Raw genomic sequence first — 19,460 nt, forward strand, 5'->3', positions numbered from 1 at the left:
TCCTTGTCCCTTTTCTCAACGTCCGAAAGAAATAGTTCTTTAAGCAATAAGACAAGCTTTGATATTTTAGTGTTTTTTCCACATTATTTCTATGTAACATTTTCGCGTGAAAGAAGTACATTCACATTTATAATATTAGTAGGGATTATAACATTTATATTTACATAAAGCTGAAAAGATTGTTTGTTTATACGCGCTAATCTCGGAACTTCTGTGTGGATAGCCCATTACTGAGGAATATTTTTTTTCAAATTCAATTAACGCGTGCAAAACCGCGGGGGATAACTAGTTTAGTATAAAGATACTAGAACTGACTAATTGTACATTAATGAATATATGAAACGAGAGCTTCTCCGCACGTTAATCACCATAAGATGCAATTAATAAGCATAATAGGTCAAATATTTACGTCCACTGTGTACCTACACAAGTGGTATGTTGTCTACATATTTTCTTAAGATAAAAACTAAAACTTGCATTATGTGATGTTAAAATTGAATACATTTTTTTTATTTTAGTTTTGGGAGTTTACCGCTAGGGAGTAAAATTTTCAATATCTACCTACTTGTATTACGACCTGTATTACGAGTAGGTCAAACCGATTGAATGTCGATACTTTTTGTCGATTATTCAAATATAATGAAGGTTTTAAAATAAAGGTTGGTTAAATATTTGGTCTTATAGACATACTGGAATTTTCTGAAAAAAGAGTTTACATTTTATTAACGGGCTAAGTTTTACGCGTTCTGAAACAAGTGTAGGTACTATCTTTTATACATAAATATTTCTTATACCACTAGGGTAGCAAACAAACTCATGATCCACTTAGTGGTAAGCGGTTACCATTGGTAGTCTATAGGTATCTTCAATACCACCATCATCGCAAGCACGCTGCCGACCTTACCCCCAAGCCACAACAGGAGCTCTGGCTACCTCACTCACCACAGAAATAACACTAGTTACGAGCCGAATTATTTTGGTGTGATATCCCGTGAAGTTAAGATACTCCTCCAGAAGGGTCAAAGTTGTTCAGTGCAGGATATTTCCTAGTGCCCTACTCTGTGTAGATGTTTTCACTTTTTAATTTTGAAATATAAATTAATTGCCTCGTTATATCGAGAACTAGATTATTATTGAAAATAAGCGACTATTAATTATTTTATTGACACACTTTTTGTTTTTTGTTTTTATATATTTATACCAAAACAAAATTAATACCTCCGATAATTAAAGAATCGTCAAAATGCGATAATAACCCTAATGATTGAATAATACTTACGTGATGTGGAAATTAACTGATTTATAATAGGATTATATTTTTTCACGTTATAAAAATATATGTGCATTTCACATTGTTTATTTAGTCTTTTACCTTCAATCCTTCTATTCAAATAATAACGACATACACTTAGATACTTTTTTCTAAGAAACGGCACTAACGCTAGTGCCCATAATTTAATCATCATCATCATCATTTCAGCCTATTGCAGTCCACTGCTGGACATGCCTATAATTTATCTGTATATAAATAAAAATATAAACTATAAAATAATTTTAAGACATCACCTAGAAAAAACAACTGATGTCACATTACTTTTTGTTCGTGATTTCAAGGAGATGGTATCTTGTAAAATACAGTCTAATTGAAGTCTTCCTCCTTTTTTTAAGTCGGTTAAAAAGTCGGAAATAATCCAAAATTAAGATAATTTTGTTGTTAGAAAAATGTAAATAAAAAATATATGATTTTTAGTGTTTCGTCTCGTAGTGGATGATTTGCAATTGTAAAAACAAAACTGTAACTTTTGCCGTTTTACAACTGTCCAAGCCGAATTTCAAATGAAAAAAGGGAAGGGTTCACTATATCGCGGAATTTAAAGTAAGATCGGCAACCAACTTCACATCAACTAGCTTCACACTAACGAATAAGGAACGACTACTATACGTGTTATTGCTGGATTGATATCAGAAGATATTAGGCGTTCCTTTACATACTCCCCTCGTTGAAGAATCCAAATTCTTCAACTCCGTATATCTTCATCGTCGAGCAAAGGGCAGAGACGAGCTAGAGGGAGACGATAACATCTCGTGGTTGTCTGAACATCAGCAAAGCGAAAAATCTCATCTGTCTCAGGATATAGCTTTTCTACTCGTCCAGTACTCCAACATAACGGTGGAATTATGATTGATATTTGCTTAGGAGTAACAAATCACCAACCTTTGGCTTCATTTTTCTTCCATTTTGTTCGTGTTTGTAGTTCGCAGATGTACTCCTTTTGCCTATTTAACCAGAAATGTTGCTTAATCTGCTCGAGACGTGCGTAGCGTTTCAATTTAGGTTCTTCTTATTCTCAAAACTATGGGATGGCAGCGCATTTAGTGATCTTCCGATTAAGAAGGGCCCTGCGGAAAGGAAAAGTAAATTGTCAGGGGACGCAAATAGTGGTCATAAAGGGCGACTATTCAAAGTAGCCTCCAGTTGTGCAAATAGAGTTAAAATTTCGTTGTTGTTGTTGTTGTTTGGTTCGCCACGGTTCGCTTAAACCAAAAATAAAAATCGTCATATCAAAAATTTCGCTCTAGCGGGTACATCGTTCCATAGCTTAATTGGCTAAAGCACCGACACGTCAGTCGGAGATGCAGGTTCGATTACCCTTGATTTTATATTCGGTTCTAAGCTCGCGTTTTATTAATAAATTCGTACGAATTAAAAATAGTATGGTGTCGTCTCCTGTCAAAAGAATGTCATTGTAATATGAAACTTTGAATAGTTACGAGTTCTATCAAGAAATCACCATAGACGGCGCCGCAATCGCTTACAGGCTTGTTTGCGCCCAAGAAAACGATCATTTTTCATGAGTTGCCAAAAGAGATCGGTTGCTACTAGTATATCAATAGGAGTGGCCTGATTGAAATCTGTGTTAGCTAATTGCAAGTGTAATGGTATACTTATTTGCTGCAAATTTGTTGGTGCCTTAGGCACCCACAAACCTAGTCAGCCTATCAAGTACAAGACAATTATATTTAGTCTAATTGTTTTTGTAAATAGATTTTATTGTATCATACAACTTTCTCTGATATTCTTATCTGAGTGGCCAATACCAAAGACGTTCATAGAAATAGTAATTAAATTTAGTGCAAATTCTTGTTGAAGCGATTTCATAATAGAAGGTGACTGACTGGCTGAACCCAATAAAGCACGTACCTTAAGCGCCTCTTTAGTCATTGGATTCAAAACATATATTTGCGCAGTAGACAATATAACCTGATTTGAAGCCTTATTAGAAAAATTTGCTATGGTCTCCAAGACAATCACCATGGGCATCGTTAACTTTTTGTGTATCAACTGTATGCAATAATGTGTTATGTCGTTTTTTGACTATCTTACATGGCCCCATTCGACATTCACTTATAGAGTGACCATAGTTACCTCAAGCAATTACTGCATAATTTATTTTAAAACATAATATAATTTATCATTTGTAGATTTAAATTTAAATAATTGACGATCATAAATACTATGATTTTTATTGCAGACAATGCATCTGTATGAAATGCTGTTATTATTTTTATTGGTAGTAAGTAAATGATTTTGAGATTGGTCGATCACGGTGATGATGATTATGATGATAAATGGCAGGTTTTGTATATGCAGCCTGCTATTACTGTTAGTCGAAACATTATTCATCGACTAGCCCGTTGGCGCAGTTTGTAGCGCTTTCAGTGCCGCGGGTTGCGGGTTCGATTCCCGCCTGAATCTGGGTGTAATATTTGTATTTAGTTTTTTATTAGTGTAATATTTTTTTTTTCGCGGGTAGGTGCGAAAAGTGTCAACACGTAAATCTATAAGTGCTCTAAATTTATTTAAAGTTTTTAAAGCTATATTCAAAAGTTACTAAGTTTTTATTTATGTGTAGCTTTTAAGTATCTTGCATACCACCTGCCAGCTGTTGAATTCCTATTGGAACACCTATACATTTATTGTAGTGTCAATTCACGTAATTGGTGCGTCAATTTCATCCAGTTTTACCCTAAAATCGACTCTGTACCAGACATGGAATCAGTAAAGGAATCAATTGCTGCTCTCTCAGATTCGGTGAATACCAAATTGAATGATTTCCAGCGAGACTTAGATAAAGTCAGTTCTAACTCCCCACTAACGACAGCGTCATTGGCTGCAGAGTTCTTGTCGTTTAAGTCATTTATTTTTTCTGCCTTAAATGCATTACAACGCCAGGTCGAATTATTGGGCGGTGAGATTGACCGCCTAGAGACCAGGAAAAGGCGTAAGATGTTGCTTCTGCATGGAGTGCCTGAGGAAAAAACTGAAAACACCTCTGCGATAGTTACAGCCCTTGCTGCGGATCATCTAAATCTCGCTAATTTTTCAAGCAGTAGTATCAAGGCTTCTTACCGCCTAGGCCGCTCTTTAGACCAAAAGCCTAGACCAATAGTGGTTAAATTCACCGATACTGCTGTCCGCGATAAGGTTTGGTTCGCAAAAACTAAACTCAAGGGTACGGGATATACGCAATCCGAGTTTTTAACAAGGACTCGCCATCAGGTATTTATGGAGGCGAGGCAACGTTTTGGCATCAGTAACTGCTGGACGCGTGAAGGCTGTATCCACATTGTGACAACGGATGGTGAACGCCATAAGGTGGAGACATTGTCAGACCTTAGGAATATCTCAAATACTCAGAAATCCCCAACACCAAAGAAAAGTGAAGCCCCCAAGCCTACTGAACATAAGCAACTGGCGCTTTCGCGCACAAAGAGAACCGTTAAACATAAGTAGTTTTTATATTCGTTTTTCTTTGTATTCTTTGTGTGTATAATTTGTGTGATCTTAATTTATTATATTCATTCGTGATTATTACATGTCTACCGCTACCAACAAGTATTTACCCTGATAGTATATTTTTATGATAACCTCTATTTTTTTTTTTTATATATATATTTATATGTAAGGTAAATACCACTATTTCATTTTGTACTTTACTTACCTGCATTTAAAATATACCTGAACTAATTGGCATTATTTAATCAATTTATTTACAAAAATATTAAAGATATTTACGATTCCAATCATTTTGCATTCTTTTAGGTATATTCATGTAAATATTTGTGACAGATTTTGACAATATGTTATAATGTGTATTTGACATTGATGTGACAGTTCCATAGAGAAATTCGTTTTGTTGTCATGTCATACGTTCAGTAATGTAATACTTAAATGAAAAGTAACGATGCAAATGTCAAGTTGTGATTATTATGTATTTTTTTTTTTTTAGTTTTTTTATCAATTTTTACCTAATATTTTTTAATTGTAATTTTTTTTATCTCTATTTTTTTTTCCAAGATGTAACTTTATACTCTGGTAGTGTCTCTGTCTGTCAAGTGTAAATCATGTCATTGGTGTTTTACTTCTGTTGTTTGTTTTCCTTTTTCTTATTTATGTCATGTTAATGATTTTTGTATACTCCTGTACAGCTGGCGGGTGTATGGACGTTATTTATTAGGGAGAATATATATATATATATTTTTAATTGTTATTGTTTTTTACCTTCTAATTATTATTTTTATTTGTATTATTTAATTTTTAGTTATTTATTTAATTTAATTATTTCAGTTTTAATATTTTATTTTATTTATTTATTTATTATTATTATTATTATTATTTTTTTTTTTTTATATACAAACTACAGTTTATGTCTAATGACAATGACGAAACGTTTCATTCTTTTTCCCTCTCCTCCTGCAGCGAAGACCTAAGCTTCCTTAGTATTCCGTCTTTAAGCGAAACTCTTGACTTCCAATTTCTTGATGTTCCAAAAAACTTAAATATCATCCATATTAATGCACAGAGCATTCCTGCTCATTATCCTGATATGTTATCCTCTTTCCAAAATAAAAATATTCATGCGATCTTGGTGAGTGAATCTTGGCTTAAGCCCTGCTTATCATCAGTTTCCTACTCCCTCCCAGGTTACAACCTAGTCCGTAACGACCGTGTTGGGCGACCTGGAGGTGGCGTTGCCATCTACCTCCGCTCACACATTTCCTTCGACATCATCAGCCAATCCACTTCCCGTGATGGGCATGGCCCAGATCACCTCTTCTTGGAAATCCGTCTGTGTAACACAAAACTCCTTTTGGGTGTTTATTATAGCCCATCGCCCGCTGTTGACTATTTTGCGTCTCTTGAAAATCTCTTAGAAGTACTTACACCACAGTATGGTCACACGGTAGTGATGGGTGATTTTAACACCTGCCTCCTTAAGCAAGACTGCAGAGCCACACGCCTTCGCTCTCTTGTAAACTCTGCAAACATGCACATTCTTCCCTCGAACGCCACTCATATCCTACCTACATGTACCCCATCCCTCCTTGATTTGATACTTGTCTCCTCCCCAGACTCTGTTGCTAAGCATGGACAATGCCCAGCTGATGCATTCTCATACCACGATCTCATTTTCCTTTCATATAAAATCAGACCACCAAAAGCAAAGTCAAGAATTCTTCTGCAGCGCAGTTTTGGTAGTATGGAGTTGGACCGCCTACGTGAGGATGCTGCTAGGATTGACTGGTCAGAGCTATTCAACACTACTGTGGTGGATGAAAAAACTAATATTTTTAACACCCGCCTAACTCAACTATACGATGTCCATGCTCCTGTTCGACCTGTGCGTGTCAGACATCTGCCTGCTCCCTGGCTTACAAAGGAAATTAAGGCTTTGCAGCTTCTAAAGAACAAAGCCAAAGCTAGATATAGGTCTGACCCGAGCCCGTTGAATAAGGAGAAGTATAGAACATCTCGGAATCGCTGCAACAAGGCGTGTAGGGATGCACAACGACGCCATATTCACAATTCCGTATTAGAGGAAGCAGACTCTGCGAAAATCTGGAAATTTCTTAAATCTCTAGAAGTTGGCAAGATCAAACAAAACATATCTTCAAATTCATTTAACCTTAACCAAATTAACAAACACTTCACATCTTCTGTCACTATAGACTCTATGACTAAATCTAACACTCTTAATCAACTTTCTGCTACTAGGACTCCTTTGCTGTCATCCACTTTTTCCTTCTCTCAATTGTCTGTATGTGATGTCAAGAAGAGCATATTAGCCGTTAATTCAGATGCCGTAGGATCAGATTCCATTAGCCGTAAAATGATCATACCTATCTTAGACTCCCTTCTACCTGTTATAACTCACATCTTCAACGAATCCTTGTTTTCCAATACCTTTCCTACCTGCTGGAAAGACGCTCAAATTATTCCTTTACCCAAGAAACCTAATTCCATCACGTTTTCTGATCTTCGCCCAATATCAATCCTTCCTTTTTTGTCTAAAGTCTTAGAGCGTCTCGTCCATCAGCAGCTAACATTGTTCCTGCACTCAAATAACCTCCTTAATCCTTATCAGTCCGGTTTCCGTAAAGGTGCGGTGCATAGTGCGGCAACGGCTCTGGTCAAAATCACCGACGACATTAGATTGGCCATGGACAAACAAAATCTCACGGTGTTGACCCTGCTGGACTTCAGTAATGCATTTAATACTGTGGATTTTGATATACTGTTGGCTATCTTTTGTTCTCTTGGCATATCTCCATCGGCAATTGGCTGGTTTCATAGTTACTTGTGCGGACGGCGGCAGCGTTTGCGTGTCGAAGATTCATATTCAGAATGGCTAAACGTAGTTGCCGGCGTTCCACAAGGTGGCGTGTTGTCTCCACTTCTATTTTCTATCTTCATAAACTCTCTCGGTCCTCATATATCTTCTCCCTACCACCTGTATGCAGACGATCTCCAAATTTATTCCCATGGAAAACTAGTTGACTTACCGACCTCCGTAAATAAGTTAAATAGCGACTTAAAAAGCATTTATAGTTGGAGTAAATCTTATGGTCTAAACGTTAATCCTTCTAAGTGTCAAGTTATTATCATCGTTAGTTCAAAACTAGTAGCTCGAATTGACTGGTCACTTATACCACCCGTCATTTTTAATAACACTGTGATTAATTACAGCGAAAAAGTAAAAAACCTTGGTGTAATATTTGACAGTCACCTCTCGTGGACACATCAACTAAGTGAGTTAAGTCGCAAGTTATTCGCAGCTATCGGATCCCTCCGCCGGCTTCAACACTTCCTTCCTATGTCTACCAAAATTGCGTTAGCACAGTCACTCCTACTACCAATTCTTGACTATGCTGATATTTGTTACCTAGATCTTAACGAGGAGCAGCTAAATAAGCTTGAGCGTCTCCAGAATCTCTGCATACGGTTCATATTTGGTCTTCGCAAATATGACCATGTATCCGATTTTCGTAATCAACTCAAGTGGCTGCCTATCCGCTTTCGCAGGAATACTCACATCCTCTCTTTGCTTTATTGTGTGCTTTTCCACTCAGATACTCCTCTTTACCTAAAAAATCGCTTCGAGTTTCTCTGTGACACTCATGAGCGTTCACTCAGGTCATCTTCAACCTTAATACTCAAAACTCCTTCCCATACTACTTCCTTTTATTCAAACTCCTTCTCTGTTAAAGCTGTACAGCTTTGGAACAATCTTCCTCTTTCTATTAGGCAAGCTCAATCTCTATTCTGTTTTAAAAAATATCTAAAGGCTCATTTTTTGTCCCTAAATAACTGTTAAATATCATCTTCGCAATATATTATGTAGTATTTGTGTATGTAGTATATATGGTGTATGTATGAAGTAATGTATATGTAGTGTTTATATAAATGTATAATTATGTGTATATATATATATACAGTAAAGTCCGTTTGTAATGACATCGAAAGGGATTGACAAACAAGTCATAATAAGCGGACGTCATACAAAGCGTTTTGTGAAATGAAAAACCTTTTTTATGTAAATATGAATGTACTTAAGTAGTTTAATACATAAACATAGTAATTACATATGTATACATACATATTAAATCAAAATCAAAATTGCACGTAATCAGCACATTATAACACATACAAGTGTATTTTTATTGTAAGTAATCTGTAATTTTTGTCTGCTTTTGTTTTTTCATTTTATTGTATAAACAATCTCTAATGCTATTGTGTATAGAAGACATAGCTATGGCCAAATTATCATTTTCAATATTGCTGTGAACAGACATAGCTATGGCCAAATTATCATTTTCAATATTGCTGTGAACAAATCGGGATAATAATTCTGCAGCTTTTAATGCCTCTTCTGCGGTAGGTAATGGTTCTTCCTCGACTTCTTCTTCCCCATCACTTTCGAGTTGTTCCTTAGCACAAATGTTCTGTACGATATTTTCATCGGTGGGTTCTTCGGATGTGAGGAGAGCACTATCGATGTCAACATAATCTTCCCACATTTCCGGTGCTGCTAAAGAATCTGAATGTAGGTTTCGTGACCACAAAGATAAAGGAATGTCATCTCCTTCATCGAATTCATGGTCTGATATTTGAATAGGTAAACCGTCGTGGTTTTCAATGAATCCTGCATGTTTGAAACAGTTATGAATGGTACTTTGTGACATTTTATTCCAGGCATCATTAACCATCAGAATTGCATCTAGCACCGTTATTTTTGTAGAAGAGTTGTCTTCATTAGCATCAAGACAATTAATCATTTTGAGCACAAGGTTCTTCCTGAAATTCGTTTTGAGTGATCGTATTATTCCCTGATCCATTGGCTGTAGTACTAATGTTGTATTTGGCGGAAGGAAAGCAAGTGTTATACACTTTAAATCAGTAACATTTGGATGGGCCGGGCAATTATCAACCAGCAATAGAATCTTTTTCTTCTTCTTCACCAAATCACGATCCCAATCACGAAGCCACTTTTCAAAAAGTTCTGACGTCATCCAAGCTTTACGATTGTTAGCATAATCGACAGGTAATGATTTGACACTTTTAAAACATCTTGGTTTTTGTGACTTTCCATTAATGAGCAATTTCTTTTTCTCTGTGCCACTCATATTAGCTGCTACCATGACAGTTATTCTATCTTTCGACAACTTACCTCCACTACAATTGTCACCTTTAAATTTTAAAGTTTTATCCGGCATTAATTTGTAAAAAAGTCCAGTTTCATCAGCATTAAATATCTCATCATCAGAAAATTTTCTTCGTAAATTTGGCCACACAGATATCAACCAGTTTTTTGTTGAATTTTGATCAACAGACGAAGATTCACCGACAATTTTTCCCGCCACAATGTTATGTCGAACTTTAAAACGACTGATCCAGCTTGCAGAACAATTGAAGTGGAGAATATCGAAACGCGCGGCAAAACCATTTGCCTTTTCCTGTAGCATAGGGCCGCTGACAGGTATTCCTTTGTTTCTCATGTTTTTAAACCACTGAATTAATGCTTGATCAACATTTTCTTGTCGTGATTTTCGAAGCCTCTTCGGTTTCAAAACATTTGAATTGAACGACTGCTTAATGCGGTTCTTGTTTTTAAAAATCATTGAAATTGTCGAATGACCCACGCCAAATTCCTTTGCGAGACATGAGTTAGATTCTCCATTTTCTAATCTGCATATTATTGCACCTTTCTCCTCAATTGTAAATGCTTTCCGTCGTTGAGACATTTTTGACATTTTTTTTACAGTAACAAACGAAAAACAACGTGTGACCTTCAAGCGTCAATTACCCACTGAGATTCAAAACAAAAACGAGCCTTGTGCCGAACGTCGTCGGGAATCAACGAACATTACCGAAGGTGTACAGAATCATGTCGGTCATTATAACCGGACATAATTTATTAAAAATGGGTCATAATAAGCGACATGTCACTGTAAGGGAAGTCATTATATCCGACTATTTATAAAGAATTTCATATGAAAACCAAACTTCGTAGTATAGTTACGTCATAATAACCGGTTGGTCAATATAGGCGGAGTCATAATAAACGGATTCTACAGTATATGTGTATTATATGTGTATATATATGTATCATATGTGTATATGTATTGCATGTGTTATATGTAGTATATTTACTTATTTTTATATCATATAGCTTGTAAACTCCATGCCAATTCTTTATCAACTATTTGTACACTTCCCTACCGCTTCTCATTTTATATGCCCTGTCCTATACCCAAAGGTTGTCTGGAAGAAATCGCTCTTAGCGATAAGACCGCCTTTGTACATCTTTCTTCGTATGTATCCCTTTTTGTAACATTTCTTTGTAGTGTACAATAAAGAGTATTTATTATTATTATTATTTATATATTTATAAATGTATTATTTCTATGTATTTTTATGTTTATCAAAAAAAAAGTTATAACAGTTGTTACCTGTAACACAAACATTAAGTTTCTTACCATAGGAAGAAACGACCTTGTGTGTATGTTATAAGATATTTTATTATTATTATTATTATTCAGCAAAATAAAACTTTGGTCATTCTTATTATGACGCGTACATTCAAAAATGTAAGCACGATCAATCAAAAATTTATTAAATTCATCCAAACTCTTAATTTCACCTAAACTATTACGTTGTTCTTCGTGATCAGTGTGTTGGCCTAGACTGGCTAAAGAACAAAGAATGGTACATAATCAACTAAGACACTAATGAAGTGTCCGTAATGAAGTGTCCGATACACGATTTATTTTTTCAATGTTGAATAATGATTTAATGTGGTAATTTGTAAGCAACCTTTTATCTATAAATTAATACATGAAGCACAAACTTTGTACCCCTTTTTACGAAAATTGCGCAAACGGAGCAGTATGAAATTTCGTACACTTATAGTTTATAAAGAGAAGGGGTTCAGAATGCAAATAAACAATGGAACAATTGAACTAAACAATGAAACTTTTGTATTAATAGTATACGCTTATTGCTATGAACTAAATTATTAAAAGTATCACGAAACTCTAACCAACGGAAAAACGATACAACAAAATTTGAAATTTCTATTTGCGGCAAGGTAATATAATTTTCATTATTATGATCGAGACCGTACTGAGCGTCTTGGAATAAGGATTTACGGCGTTTCTTATCCTGTTTTAAACTCTTTCATTCATTTTAATCTTCAATCATATTTTTGCCATAGCGGTACATAATATGAAGTCTTGCTCAATGCAAACGCATTTTCACCAAGTTCATTATCTAAATTTTCAGCATTTATTAATTCTATTTGAGTTTGCAGCTCATCATATTTAGACAAACTTTCAAACTGACTGAGCTTCAGTGAAAGTTTAGTTGCTTCAATGATTGTCAGTTGAGGTTGCCTTGTAATTTTGTGTAAATAATTATTTAATTTAGTAATTTGTATTTTTATGGAACCCTTTAGTGCGGACTCTTTGCACACAATCGATACTGAAGGTTCGTACATTGTATAAAATATTGTTAATATCTGTAATTATAATAATAATAATAAAAAAATAAAAATAATTTTAAATTACAAGACACCTCACGAGAAAAATAAATAATGCAATGCCTTATCTGACGCTCCTCAATCGGCGATACCCAGGAGACCCGATACCCAGGAGACCGGTAGCGTGGCGATGATGATCGGATGAGCCTCGCGAAACAGCAATACTACTAACGCGGAACGCCTCATGTACCGCAACGCTGAAATAGTCGGCCAAATTGTCTCAGTATCGCGTAATAACTAGGGCGAAAGATTAGTATCGCGTTTACAATAGAACTGCTTTGTTAATTGAATATAATATTGCAACAAATGAAGAAGTTCAAACAAAAAGTTACATAAAACTGCGGTGTAAAATTCAAAACTAACTTTTCAATATTTAATTATACTTTGCTATTTTACAAGTATCCAAGCCGAATGTCGAATGAAAAAAGAAGAAAGGGTTTACAATATGGCGGAATTTAAAGTAAGATCGGTAACCAACTTCACATCAACTAGCTTCACACTAACGAATAAGGAACGACCGTTGCGACACGTGTTGTTGCTGGATTGCTATCAGAAGATATTAAGCGTTCCTTAACATTTAGTTTGATTGGTTCAGCTACTGTACGCGTTTCTATAGTGATAATAAATTTGAATATAAGCTATGCCTAGTTATAGCTCAAAAACTGATATACTCGTGTTATGATGATAAGGCCATGTAATAAAATATGACATTTATCAACAATATGACAATATCGTAAAACGGAAGCGATTGTTTGAACGAGTTAATCTAATGGTCTAATTTTGATAATTGGTTTTACGTTAGGAAGCCTGTATATCGAGGAAAGCCAATCGAAGTTCAGAAGCGATGAAATAAAATAAACATAGTTGAAACCTTAAGTCGTGAAGTGATTAATGGAAAAAAATCACGAAATATTTCATTGAAATGTTTACAAAGTTCATGTTCTACAAAGTATTTAATACATATTATTTATTTTTGTGTTACCCACACATTAAGGAATTCTGATTTTTTTTTTTATATCATATCAAAAATCGACTGTTCCAGCGGGGCATCGAACCTGCATCTCCGACTGACCGTGTCAGTGCTCTAGCCAATTAAGCTATAGAACTCTATGTACCCGTAATATTGAGAATTTTGATATGATGATTTTTATATTCGGTTCTGAGCGACCGAGGGCAACCGTCTATAGTGAGTTCCTTACAGAACCCGTAACTGTTCAAGGTTTCATATTACGATGAAAATCTTTTGACAGGAGACGACATCATGCTATTTTTAATTCTAAATATTTAATACAGTTCTCTGAATCAATTAACGTCTTCAAATGTAAATGAATAATTAAGTCTTTAGTATCATAAACCGGACATCTGGTCAATGATTTAGACGCCATTAGTTAATGAACTTCAATTAGCAGAGAACTCGAAGAGCTTTTCGTTTGAACAAAAATGCGTTAATTACATCGTCGTATGAACCGGCTGAATTGTAAGCTAAATTGTGAGCGTTGTTGATCGAAAAACCTGTTAATAAATATCACGTAAAAAAAAATAGTCTCGTTTTTTATCGTTCGAAATGACTTGCATGTTTGTTGATGGGATTTCCCTCGGCAAGTAACGATCGAAATGTGTGACCTGCCATTTTTTATAACAGTAGTTAACAATTGAACTGGTTCGCATCTCATTTAATGTTAGTAGTATTCAGGAAATTATTTTCTGAATTTCTGTTAAATAAATTATATTATAACTAGCTGACGCCGCAAACGTTGTTCTGTCATATATATTATTAACACCCTAATCCTTACCCGATATGCACACAAAATTTTATAAAAATCGGTCCAGCCGTTTCGAAGGAGTATGGTAACTAATATTGTTGCATGAAAATTTTATATATAAGATGTTTAATGACTACTTGAATGACAAAATTTGACATTGATTTTCTTATTAATTAATTATTATTATTCATGTTTTTCTAATGGCATGATTTATTTCGTTTATATGACAGTTTATAAATAAAAATAAATTATTTGCGTTAATCTAATATTTGCACACCGAAAAAATCGGTAGAATATGTTGGCTAAACTTTTAAATTTGACAGCCTGTATACCATATTCTGGTAAAATAAATAAATAATGATAATTATTATTATTATTAAATGCTATAATTTTATTAATTTTGATTTCAGTACTCCTCGAAGCGTGCCACAACGAGCCATCGTGCCTCCAAGACCATGCTGGGCTCGAGGCAATCACGCAGCTTCACAGGCAACTCGATGACGACGCGAACGGAAACGTCGACCTGAGTGAAAGTGACGATGTGAGTTTAGAATATTGGTAATTGCTAGCAATGACGAACTGTAATAAAGATTTTTTTTTACAAAACTTGAGTGGCAAACAAGCGTGCGATCCACGTGATAGTGAGCGAATACCGTGTATAGACGTCTGCGCTATCAAAAGCATTTCAAGCATACTGCAGACCCTACTTTGACCCTTCCCCGGGAACTCTGGCTACCTTACTCACCACAGGAACATAACGCTACTTATGAACAGTATTATTTGGCTATGGTCTAAATTTTGGACAAGATATTTCTTTCTGTGCTTTACCGTCAATAAATTATTATTTTCTTATTCAACAGCGTCAAAAATGTCTAAGCCAACTATTATGATGTCATCAAATCGACATCAAATTAGCTTAGGACCTTAAGTCAGCCTATGAATATCCTAATACTGGGCCAATACTTATATACTCCTTATTTATATGGGGCATTTATTTAGGGGCCAATTCACAGAAGTTGGGAGCATAATTTAATAACTGCTGATGCAACACACGGGTTTGTTCGTTGCCCATTTTTTTTTGGAATTTCTCCCAATGCACGTAGATTCCTTGCGATCATCCTTACGATGTTTTCCTTCATCGCTGAACGCGAGATGAATCTTAAATAAGCTTAGCATTTAAAAATTCGTCGGTGCTGCCCCGGAGCGTGACCTTTCGTTTGAGGTTCACGCGCTAGTTGAGTGCTAAAAAAGTAACACTGTCAAAGAACATGTATAAAATAAAACTGAAATAATTTGAGTAGTCATTTTAGGTAATGATATAAAGGCAAAAAATGTTTTGATTGTTGATTTTGCAAACGAAATCGTTAGACAGTAACTTTCTTGACAAATAGTATTTTATTATTCTTAGTTTGCCCAACACAATGGTAATATTTTATTTCCTACTAGCTGTGCCCGCGACTTCGTCCGCGCGGATTTTAATGAAAAAGTTATTGTTCAGTTCGCAGAGTTATAAAATAGATAAATTTCTAAAATCCAACAGCCAAATACATCAGCTATCTGCCAGTGAAAGTCCCTTCAAAATCGGTTCAGCCGTTTCAGAGATTAGCCGGAACAAAAGACAGACAGACAGACAAAAATTGTAAAAATGTTATTTTGGTATATGTACCGTGTATATGTACATTCATATAAATTTAGTAAAAGCGTTTATTTTAATATTACAAACAGACACTCCAATTTTATTTATTTGTATAGATGTATAAGATAATACTTATTATTATTCATGAAAAGTTTGTAAGGATAAAGTTGACGGACATTTTTATGTTGTCATTTGCTTTTTTACGCAAAAACTGCTTAAGTGATTGCGGTGAAACTTTGAATAAGGATAGCTAAAGATTAAAATGAACGCGTCCAACTGTCCCAAAGTCCCTAAGATATGGGATGTTAGACAAGTAAAACCGCGAAACGCGACCGCTAACCTGAACGCTAAGCAGCTAACCTGCAAAACAACAAAAATAATGGATTACCTCATTTGGGACTATTTTTAAGTAGTATTTGTAGGAAGGTGACTAATTTTTACTCTGTGTTACTTATTAATTAATTGGGAAAAAAATGTAACTAAGCGTTTTTTTGTATACTAAGCCTGTACTGTATTGTAAAGTTGTTCTACTTTTGTAGAAAAATATTGAAATACAGAAAAAGTATGTAATATTGAATGTTATTTCCAGTTCCTGCGCGAGGAGTTGCAATACGACAGCGGGTACGAGAAGCGTCAACGTGCTTTCCACCATAACGATGACATGCATATCTCAGTTAAAGAGCTATGGGAGGCATGGTTGCGGTCAGAGGTGAGGTACTATTGATACACTTGTTTTGTTGGTGTTGTTGCGGTGTAGAAGCGTGTAAAATATACTAATGTTGGGCAAACGCCTAAAAACAGCCTGAAAATATTCAAATATTGCATAAGACTGGTTCGGGTTGGTGGCACTGATTTGTGGCTATTGCGTTGGCGGTTGTGGGGTCGATCGCCGCACATGACAAATATTTGTATTGGCCATACAAATGTTTGCCGTTGTCTGGGTGTTTGTGTATTGCTTGTGGGTTTTCCCACCATGCCCTGGGTGAGCATGCTAAGCCGTTGGTCTCGGCTGTAATCATTACCTACACCTGATAGCGATCGTTACACATAGTAAGGAAAAATAAAATAAAAATAAAATAAAATATATCCGCCAACCCGCATTCCTGCTCTCACTCCCGCTTAAAACTTGCTCCCGCATGCAAGCTCTAATCCTTCTCCTACATGTGGAAAGAGACCAAGCAGTGGTATATTACAGGCTGAAGCGTAGTCAAACTCTCAATTTTTGTTGAGTGGCTAAAAAATGTGGTCGGGCGTTGTCGTGATGAAATACCACACCTTTTGTTTTAATAAATTCTGGCTGCTTATTTTCAATTTCTGCTTAAGTCTCATCAGCAGTTGACAAGAGAAATCCGATCGATGGTTTGCAATCCCACCATACACTCAACATCACCGTATTGCGTGTCAACCAGAGTTTCACAATATTTATTCTGTGCAGCTTGACCTATTATTGACCACGATCACTTTTGCACATTTTTATCGTAGGTGATCTACTTTTCGTCACCAGTGATCAATCTCTTCAAAAATAGGTCGATATCATAACGTCTTAAGAGAGGATCGCAAATAAGTACACGGCCCATTAGGTTTCTTTCAGTAGTTCGTGTAGCACCCATATATCGAGTTTTTGTATCGCCATACTTTTTCTAAAAAGTAAAACTTTAAAATGTACCAATTTTTTTCGTTTGATTCACACATTTTGACGGACAGGATAACAAATGAAAAATGGCGGGAAACTGTTTTTTACTTTTTAATTTCATTTTTAAAATATAACTTTTTCATAGTATCAAAACTAGCCAGTTACAAATAATACAACCAAAAAGATTTTGCTACAACGTTTTTTTTTCCATTTTCTTTTACAACTGATACAAACACAACAAAAAATTTTACCAATTTAGTGCAGTCGTTCCGAAGTTCATCAAGAATTATTTTTATATATTTAAATAGGTTTCAAATTATTTTAGTATAAATCAACCGTATGTTTTAGGTACACAATTGGACCGTGGAACAAACTGTGGAATGGCTCTCCGAGTCAGTAGATCTGCCCCAGTACAAGACACTATTTATTCAACATCGCGTTACTGGTGCCACTCTGCCAAGGTATTTTTTTTATACAGCTAGGTCGGAAAACAAGCTTACAGCCCATCAGATGGCAAGCGGTTACCGTAGCCTATACACGCCTGTAACATCAGAAGCAACGCAAGCGCGTTGCTGACTATACTTCCGAATCTCTGAGCTCTGGCCACCTTACTCACCACAGGAACACAAGCTATGATCTATAAGGTTGTGGTACTTCCCCAGTCTGGCTGTTCCAGATGTTGATCAGGATCCTGCTGTGCCCTACCATAATAAAAGATAATGTGAATATCATGTACTTAATAAAAAATGTAAGACTGTATATGTAGTGTTATAATCGTTGCGTTTATTTCGTCATTTGCATATGTGGGCAATGACAGATGCCTATGTTCCTTAATCTATACATATAATAAAATGGTAGGAAAGTCAAAACTGTACATTGAATATATTTTTTTTTTAAATATTTGGGGTGTGATCTACTATCGATACCGAAGCCAAAAATATAGTTTTTAGAATTTTTGTTTGTTTGTCTGTATGTATGTCCGGGATAAACTCAAAAAGTACTGCATGGATTTACTTCAAATTTGGCACGAATATTATTAAGAAGTCGGGTCAACATATAGGCTACATATTATCACGATATCACCTACGGGGAACGAGCAGTGAACCTTTATTTCTTCAACGCATTCTGTAACAACGCGTAATCTAACGACGCATATTTGAATGTTGTTGTTATTATGTTAATGCTATAAGCTAGCTTCACACTATAAATAAAGACATTCTGTAGTATATTTAGTATCAGCATTGCACCTGTACGAAGCCGGGGCGGGTCGCTAGTAAGTCAATAAAATCTAACAGTTGTAAAGAAATTTTAAAAGTATTGTCCTGTAAATCCTAGGGTATGTTACCTATTTTAATTTCGTTAGTCATGGTATCGAACAAAGTCGTTTAGTCTGTCTGCCTATACGCGCAGCTTAAGTAATTTCTTCAGAAAGATTTATTATGTAGTTAATGGAATTCTATAAAATTTTAACGATGAAGACGCATGTTAACTTTTAAAATAATAAATCGGAGTTGGCAAGAAATTATATTGTTATTTATTTAAAGATATGTTTTGTACAGGTAGGTAAGTAATATAATTTATTATTATAATATATTTAGGATCTAGGTTCGAAATTTATAAAAAAAAAAAAACACATACAACAATTATTAAAGTGACAATCAGTTTTTTTTTATTCTAATAAACAAACATAAAAGCTAGCACATGGAACAAAATAATCACCAGTGAACAACAATTAACAAAAATTAACTTACAGAGTATTCGCCTTACAACTACCCACTTAAACACTGACACTTAAAGTACTTGAGTGATGTTGCCTCGTCGAGCGACAACCGACAAATGAGCGCCCGGCAGGGCTGCGCGCCACTTTTATATTTTGATTTAAGGTGTTTTCTTACTCGGCCTCTCCTGACTCTGGTTCGTCCTCGACCACGTTCCTTAAAGGTCCTTCTAAGGAAGTTGCTTGGTAACTTTCCTGATCCTCGTCTTCAAGCATAGGCATAGACGGTCCAGCTAGGGCGCTCTGGTCACTGTCATGCTCACTTTCTGGT

The 19,460-nt window shown here is 35.4% G+C and overlaps 1 protein-coding gene across 1 annotated transcript in view; it reads left to right on the forward strand.

Annotated features, from left to right (window-relative positions):
• The window catches only part of LOC123662958 (stromal interaction molecule homolog), an 82,072-nt gene that overhangs the window by 36,850 nt on the left and 25,762 nt on the right, over positions 1-19,460 (forward strand). The window contains exons 2-4 of the mRNA XM_045597723.1: positions 14,554-14,684; positions 16,369-16,488; positions 17,761-17,873. Coding sequence (XP_045453679.1) covers positions 14,554-14,684; positions 16,369-16,488; positions 17,761-17,873 — 364 coding nt within the window. The remainder of the gene's footprint in view (positions 1-14,553; positions 14,685-16,368; positions 16,489-17,760; positions 17,874-19,460) is intronic.

Source organism: Melitaea cinxia, chromosome 19 (assembly GCF_905220565.1).
Source record: "Melitaea cinxia chromosome 19, ilMelCinx1.1, whole genome shotgun sequence".
NCBI lineage: Eukaryota > Metazoa > Arthropoda > Insecta > Lepidoptera > Nymphalidae > Melitaea > Melitaea cinxia.